General features: G+C 34.1%; 1 protein-coding gene and 1 long non-coding RNA gene across 2 annotated transcripts; both read right to left on the bottom strand.

The window, feature by feature from the left end:
* Positions 1 to 4,520: 4,520 nt before the first annotated feature.
* On the bottom strand, positions 4,521 to 7,160 carry LOC103934755 (protein yippee-like At5g53940). Its single transcript, XM_009344532.3, has 5 exons — positions 6,796 to 7,160; positions 5,711 to 5,754; positions 5,276 to 5,384; positions 4,910 to 4,965; positions 4,521 to 4,837 (listed from the first exon to the last, which is right to left on the bottom strand). The coding sequence occupies exons 1-5, from the start codon at positions 6,889 to 6,891 to the stop codon at positions 4,759 to 4,761; spliced, it is 384 nt and encodes a 127-aa protein (XP_009342807.2). The 5' UTR covers positions 6,892 to 7,160; the 3' UTR covers positions 4,521 to 4,758.
* Positions 5,775 to 6,789, bottom strand: LOC125476352. Its single transcript, XR_007257632.1, has 2 exons — positions 6,231 to 6,789; positions 5,775 to 6,134 (listed from the first exon to the last, which is right to left on the bottom strand). It is a non-coding gene; the product is annotated as an uncharacterized LOC125476352 (long non-coding RNA).
* Positions 7,161 to 7,299: the final 139 nt, after the last annotated feature.

Here is a 7,299-nt window from a genome sequence, read left to right as displayed (position 1 = left end):
TTTAAAAAATAAAATTTCTCATCACTTATATAAAAACACGTAATGTAACACTTATGTTCCGATCATAATGAAAAATTTTTCTATTGTGACGATAACGACTAATAAGCATTTATCATACATGATAATGATGCATTAAGAAGGTTTTTACCGTTTTGAGAGGGATGAGTGAAAGATTGTTGTCTTTGGCATGTCGTTTTCAACTTCCTTTCTTAAACAAGCTTCGAATCCATTTCAAAATTGTCGAGAATAAAACTATTGAGCAAGCAAATACATAAATAGACCAACGATTGACAACTCAAGAAAATTGAAACAAAATATAAGGTGAAAAAAAAAAAAAACTAATTGGAAACAAAGAGAAGCTTAGATTAGAATGACGAAACGTATTAAGATTTAGCAAAATTGGTCAGAGCCGTATACTATATTTATTGCATTTAAGTTTCAATTTTCTTTTGGCTTATTTGTAGTTGCGATCCCTAGAATTTCATTTTAATTTCACTTTATTACCTGTAACTCAAAAGTCATCACTTTACTTCTTGAAAGTTAAAATTCAAAATTCGTTCCACCTTGATTTGTGGACTCTTTCTTCTCTTTGAAACTTATGGATTGTCTCCTAAAACATATGTAGGATCCAACACCCAATAACACTATACTACATGTGTAATAAAGTTAATTATAAATCTCTGTTATGCATTAACATTCAATAAATAGATAATATTAATTTAAAAAAAAATTGAAGATATGAAAAGAAAAAAAATGAAGAAATGACTAGCCTAGTGCAGCCAAAATAAACCCAAATAAGAGATTAACATATCTAAGGCAATATAGAGCAAATTTTGAGTTTATAGATACGACCTTCAAGTTTCATGAGGCAAAATGAGATCATAATGATTTTCAGGGAGCAAAATGAAGCTAATTTTGAGTTTCAGTTAATAAAGTGACGACTTTTGATTTACAAGGAACAAACTGAGATTAAATTAGAGTTCAAAAAATTCTTTCCTCATAATTTAGATCAACTGAAGGTAATATTTTTTATAAGTTTTAGAACGATGAAAACAGAAAATGTAAAACGTTGACGTGACTTAACAGTGATCACACAAAACAGGAGGGCACGGGAGGGCACCAGAAGTGGGAGGGTAGACAATCCTTGTCCATGATTAAGATATAGCAACTACAAAGGCAAGCATTGGGACACGACGAAGCTATATTTTATGTGACACGTGTGCCCACTATATGAAATAACATGAAAATACATTACCATCTGAGAGATTTTTTGATGTGACCGACAAACGGGATGGTACATCACGTATTACTATATAAATGGTGCGATATGTGTGTTAAAAAGTTAATAATTTAAAAAATAAAATTTCTCATTACTTATATAAAAACACGTAATGTAACACTCGTATTCCGATCATAATGAAAATTTTCTCTATCGTGACGATAACGACTAATAAGCATTTATCATACATGATAATGATGCATTAAGAAGGTTTTTACCGTTTTGATAGGGATGAGTGAAAGATTGTTGTCTTTGGCATGTCGTTTTCATCTTCCTTTCTTAAACAAGCTTCGAATCCATTTCAAAATTGTCGAGAATAAAACTATTGAGCAAGCAAATACATAAATAGACCAACGATTGACAACTCAAGAAAATTGAAACAAAATATAAGGTGAAAGAAAAAAAAAAAAAAACCAAATTGGAAACAAAGAGAAGCTTAGATTAGAATGACGAAACGTATTAAGATTTCGCAAAATTGGTCAGAGCCGTATACTACATTTATTGCATTTAAGTTTCAATTTTCTTTTGGCTTATTTGTAGTTGCGATCCCTAGAATTTCATTTTAATTTCACTTTATTACCTGTAACTCAAAAGTCACCATTTTACTTCTTGAAAATTAAAATTCAAAATTCGTTTCATTTTGATTTGTGAACTCTTTCTTTTCTTTGAAACTTATAGGTTGCCTCTTAAAACATATGTAGGACCCAACACCCAATAACACTATACTACATGTGTAATAAAGTTAATTATAAATCTCCGTTATGCATTAACATTCAATAAGCAGAGAATATTAAGTATAAAAGAAATTGAAGATATGAAGAAAAAAAAAAGAAGAAATGACTAGCCTAGTGCATCCAAAATAAACCCAAATAAGAGATTAACATATCTAAAAGCAATATAGAGCGAATTTTGAGTTTTATAGATACGACTTAGTTTCATGGGGCAAAATAAGATCATAACGATTTTTAGGGAGCAAAATGAAGCTAACTTTGAGTTTCAGTTAGTAAAACGACAACTTTTGATTTACAAAGAACAAATTGAGATTAAATTAGAGTTCCAGAAAGCATGGCCAAAAAATTATTTCCTCATAATTTAGATCAACTAAGGGTAATATTTTTTATAAGTTTTAGAACGATGAAAACTGAAAACTACATAGCTAATATAATTTCACGTGCAAAAATACAATATCGTACACAATAACATTTACATATCAGATTGTAACATGGACACAAAACAACAAAACACTACATTGACGATGCACTCGCATGCTATGAAAGTTGTTCGAAAAGGGAAGGGCACTGAGAGTCCGTCCGACAGTGGTGTGCATCACGTGGGGGCAGAGAGTTGCAGAGTGGCGCGTCGCCGTGCGGTTCCAATTAATAACACCACAACAATCCCCGGACGGTGACATATTTATTATTTCTTTCTTTCTTCTACCCGATTATTCTGTGGTCCCCGTCTCCATGGCTCCAAGACTCGGTCAGACAATACTCGTGTAGGAAAAAGGATTAGGAGTAAGATTTTTTTCTCTTTTTTTTTTTCATTTCTTTCCCTTCTCTCTTATTGAAACGATCACGATTAAATCACATTAATTTTTTATATTAATTTTTGATAGAAACAGAAAGACAAAATAAAGATTATGAGAAGAGAAGATGAAAAGAGGAGGGAGAGAGAATCATAGTTCAAAAGGATAAGGTCACACACCTACCTTTATAATTTTCACACGTTTACGCAGACCAAATAAATTTAAAAAAAAATCAAAGCATAAAAATAAAGGAAAACTAATGAAAAGAGCTTAAAAACTTTGAGTTTTAATAATAAGGACAAAAAAAAGGATAAAGTGAATAGTACCAGGATTGATTTTTTAGTGTAAAAATATGGTTTTTCGTTAAAGTGAACAGTACTGTGAGTTTTTCATTAAAACTCCCTAAAAATAAACAAGATATGTGAAAAATAAAAAATAAGGGTTTAAATGACACTCTACAAAGCTACATACTTTTGAGAATTACTGACGTAGAATGAATTACGTAATGAATTCACTGTTACGTGACGTTTTTTGGTTCAGTAATTTATTATTATATAATATCTTTTATGCACATGATAATATATTATTGAATCTAAACATCAATAAATTTGTTTTCATGTGAGTTATTCTCTGCAAGTGGGGCTCTCTTCCCACTAATCACACTAACTTCTCACTAATCAGAAATTCAAGTGAAATTTCGATGTCTACACCAAGTTCTAAATATAATTTTATGATCAAAACCGTTAATTCAATAGATCCTTAATTATTCACAAAATTTCACTCAATGTTCATGTGTTTGTTAAAGAAACATTATTAAACAACGAAACGTTTCTCAACTTGAGTAAAAATTTCACGCGACGAACATTGAACAATGACCTAAAAAAATGTGTTCACTGATGCAAAACATTGGGACGTACATTCAAGCGAGTGGTTAGCGCCCTATTAACTTACTGAACAATTATTGTATAAGCTAAGTTAATTTTTTATTCTGTTGGACGGCAGAAGACCTAAAATTAAGAGTCCATATAAATATTTGTCATTTATTTAAGCATGCTCATGTCTCCAATAAGAAACCGGGATGTTCCTCCATCCAGAGTAAGGAACGCTGTCCACCCACATCTGTAATTAAATAATTATATCTAATAAACTACTTCGCAAAACAAGAATAAGACTGCGTACGATTGATTTTTCCCCTCGGCACCATCCCTTGCAGCAATGCAGTGCGATTGGTCCAAAGGAGAAGAAACCAAAATGGGCCCCAGAAAAATGATACCTATCCTTCTAATGAATATGAAGGGATCATTGGGGCACATTGGTTTTTTCTCATCCTTTTAATGAATATGAGGGGATCATTGGGTCACAATGATTTTTTAAAAGAGAACTTTAACGAAAAACTTCCGATACTGTTCTCTTTTCATTAATTTTCATTTTTTAAAATAGCTAGCCAAAGGCCAACGCAAGAGAAATTCTTGCGAGCGAATGACCAGACCACATGTCCGTTGGATCGCGCGCACACAAAATACGTAAGAGTATTTTGGTCCTACCATGAGTACCATCCCATGTTTCTTCCCAAATATTGACAAAGCAAAGCTTCTAGTAGGAGAGCTCTAACTTTTCATGTGCTCCAAAGGTTTTCGGAAAATTGCATCTTCAATCCTGATGCTACAAAAGGTTCTCGCTTGTAGGGTATTAGGTTCTCATGACATAAACCGTGTATACACTCGAACTAGTTGTTCATAATCACAATTCTCAAAAACAGCCGCGAGAGACAAATTTATAACATCGATCGATGGATTGACTTGATGGATAGGGGTAATTAAGACATTTAGTTGGAAAAAAATAAAAAAAACTCACCTGAAAGTGTAATACAGAATTCAGTACTCTTGATATTGTTTGTAGTGCTAATAACTATGTAGCATCCAGCTCTTATTATTTGTATAAGTGTTGAACTTTGCTAGGGATTTTCTCCATCACTTGAACCAAGACGAGCGTCCAAGCTGAATTCCTCAGCTACATCCTCCACTATCGTCCATCTGTTATTGAAACGGGCACATTTAGTTCAATAGAAACCGTAAATAGAGACAAAAGTAAAAAACAGCAAGTACCTTTCGAGCACAAACTTTCCTTCCTTGTATTTTTGGTTTTTTTCGTGTGCAATTACCTAATAAAATTCACCATCAGTATTGCATAAGATTGTTTTGTGTTCAAAATAAAGGTGTTCAGTCCACCAATAGCACTTTAATAACATTGATCAAATGCTATATTTAGACTTTGCCACAAATAATCTAACTAATTCAAAAGTAGAGCGGTCCACGTCTAGATGTAAATGATTGCACAGACATAGAGTGTACTTCGAGTACTTGGTTTAAAACAATATAGGTTACCTAAACGTGATTCCCTGGTCCTGCTCCTACCTACTCGTGCTAACACAAATTGGAAAACATTCAAGCAGAGAGATGAAGAAAGCATACATATTTCCAGCCAAGAATATGTCCGCAGCAGCAACAAAAAATATCTTCCACAGTATGCAAACCAGAGTACATTAGCCTATCTTCCTCAGGACCAAGCGTTATGTTCACCCTGGATAAGACTTTCAAAGGTCAGATGAGAACAATGAGGATGCAGGTAAGGCCAATCCACATTTACCCATGGCACTTGAAGATAATATAACATTGTTATTTTATTAGAACAGATACGACAGCATCAAATTTATATTATTGTGACCAAAAGGCCTACAATTTAGAGAGGAGACTGATTTCTATGAAAAATTGACACTATGGCAATTCAAGAATTAATTAGTTCACTATAAGGATATTTGTTCATTGTCTGGCAATATGTCCGCCAGAAAACGACATGACAAATACGAGAGGCAATAAAAGCAAAGGCTATAAAAGCAAAGAACTTACACATTGCTGAACAGATATGCCCTTCCTTGACGGCAGTTGAAAGACTAATCAAATTACAACAAACTATAGTCAAATTGCTAAACACTAAAGCATGTTACATTGGCTCTCTGCCACATAAATGAAAAAGCAACAACGAAAATAAGCATCTCAAAATAATGAGAATAAGCTCCATGACATATAAGTCACAGAATAAAAATTGAACACAGTTCTATATATTCTTCGAAAAGGAAAACATTACTAAGATCCATGTCTAATGTATCACTTGTCACTCTTCACAACAACAAAACTTAATAGCTCGGCCGCAGTCTAGTCGCAAAATGTTTAGTTTCTCCACGAATCTATGTGTGTATACATTCCATTCGTTACCATGGCACTAAGTGGTTTTCTCCTCCCAATTGACCTGGAGTTTTTAAGCTTTTACAATCTGTAATATGCAAATCTCAAAATCAATCTCAAATCACTAAAATTATTATTATTTGCAAGTCAATCTCAAATCTCACAAAAACGAAATGATACTTACTCCAGACTCTGTTTATTAATTCCGTAGGTGCCTGCGATGTCATGCACTGGGGCCAACACCATTGACAGCGCTCAAAGGCGAAAGCAACACTCTTAGATCTTGACTCTGCAGCTGTTGCTGTTCCTTTAATTGGTTCTGTGCGGTTTATCGGTTCTTCGGTTTTTTTCCCCACCCCTACCACACGCAATCTAGCCCTTTTACGTGTGTCCATTCTCGCTTCACAAAGCTTCTTCACCAAGAAATACCACATATCCTCTATCGAACGCCCTAATCCCAATCCCAATCCAAAAAAACAATGCCTACATATAATCTAGTCCATGCAGGACCTGAAAACCCCAATTCACTTATGCAGGACCTGAAACCCCAATTTCTAAAACCCTTTTTCTAAAATCAATACAAACCCATTTCAAATTCCCTCAAAAGGAAACAAGTTCTCAACCTTTTTCTCCATTCTATCACAAATTAATCCTATTTTACTGGTAATCATGCTTATATCATTCAAAAAAACCTCATCATGTATAAAAAGATGCGAACTTTAGGGGAAAGAAATAGAGAGAGAGAGTACCCGAGAGAGGACATCGTCGGCAAGGGCAAGAGCGTTGTCACAGAATCTGCATCTGTAAGTTCTGCCATCCAATTCGATCAGAAAAATTCTCCCCATTTGAAATTTTGACCTAATTCCAACATAAACCCTAAACTTATCAATCTAACAGTGTCTGTCTTCAACCCCAATTTTTCGCTACCAATAATTCTACCATTTCAGCCCCCAATTTTGAACTCGCTCTCTTAATTTACTCACACAAATCAAAATCCCAATTCGAATTTCGCAAACTGGGTGTGCTCTGTTGCTGCGCCACTTTGACTCCTCTGCCACCGCCACCGGAAAGTCCCGGTGCATCCAATCTTTTTCTTGCCCATCCTTCTGTTTCAGACACGTGGTGGCGCGTTCGTTAGTCGGTACACATGCAGTCAGGTGACGTGTCGTTCTTTGGTCCACCTCTTCTCAAAAACATTTTTTTTTCCTAATTAAAATGAAATTGTAACAAATTATAAAAAAAGAATTTTAACG

Source organism: the organism of the source record quoted next, unplaced genomic scaffold (assembly GCF_019419815.1).
Source record: "Pyrus x bretschneideri cultivar Hongxiangsu unplaced genomic scaffold, Pyrus_bretschneideri_v1 Contig19, whole genome shotgun sequence".
Classification (NCBI taxonomy): domain Eukaryota; kingdom Viridiplantae; phylum Streptophyta; class Magnoliopsida; order Rosales; family Rosaceae; genus Pyrus; species Pyrus x bretschneideri.
This window is presented reverse-complemented; position numbering and strand designations above follow the sequence as displayed.

Bases quoted from the DNA above. Each gene is read 5' to 3' on its own strand.
- LOC103934755 (XM_009344532.3), bottom strand. From the start codon at position 6,891: ATGGGGAGAATTTTTCTGATCGAATTGGATGGCAGAACTTACAGATGC. The intron at 5,385-5,710 runs GTAAGTTCTTTG...AGTCTTATCCAG, and splicing joins GCATATCTGTTCAGCAATGT to GGTGAACATAACGCTTGGTC. The intron at 4,966-5,275 runs GTATGCTTTCTT...GAATTTTATTAG, and splicing joins ATATTCTTGGCTGGAAATAT to GTAATTGCACACGAAAAAAA.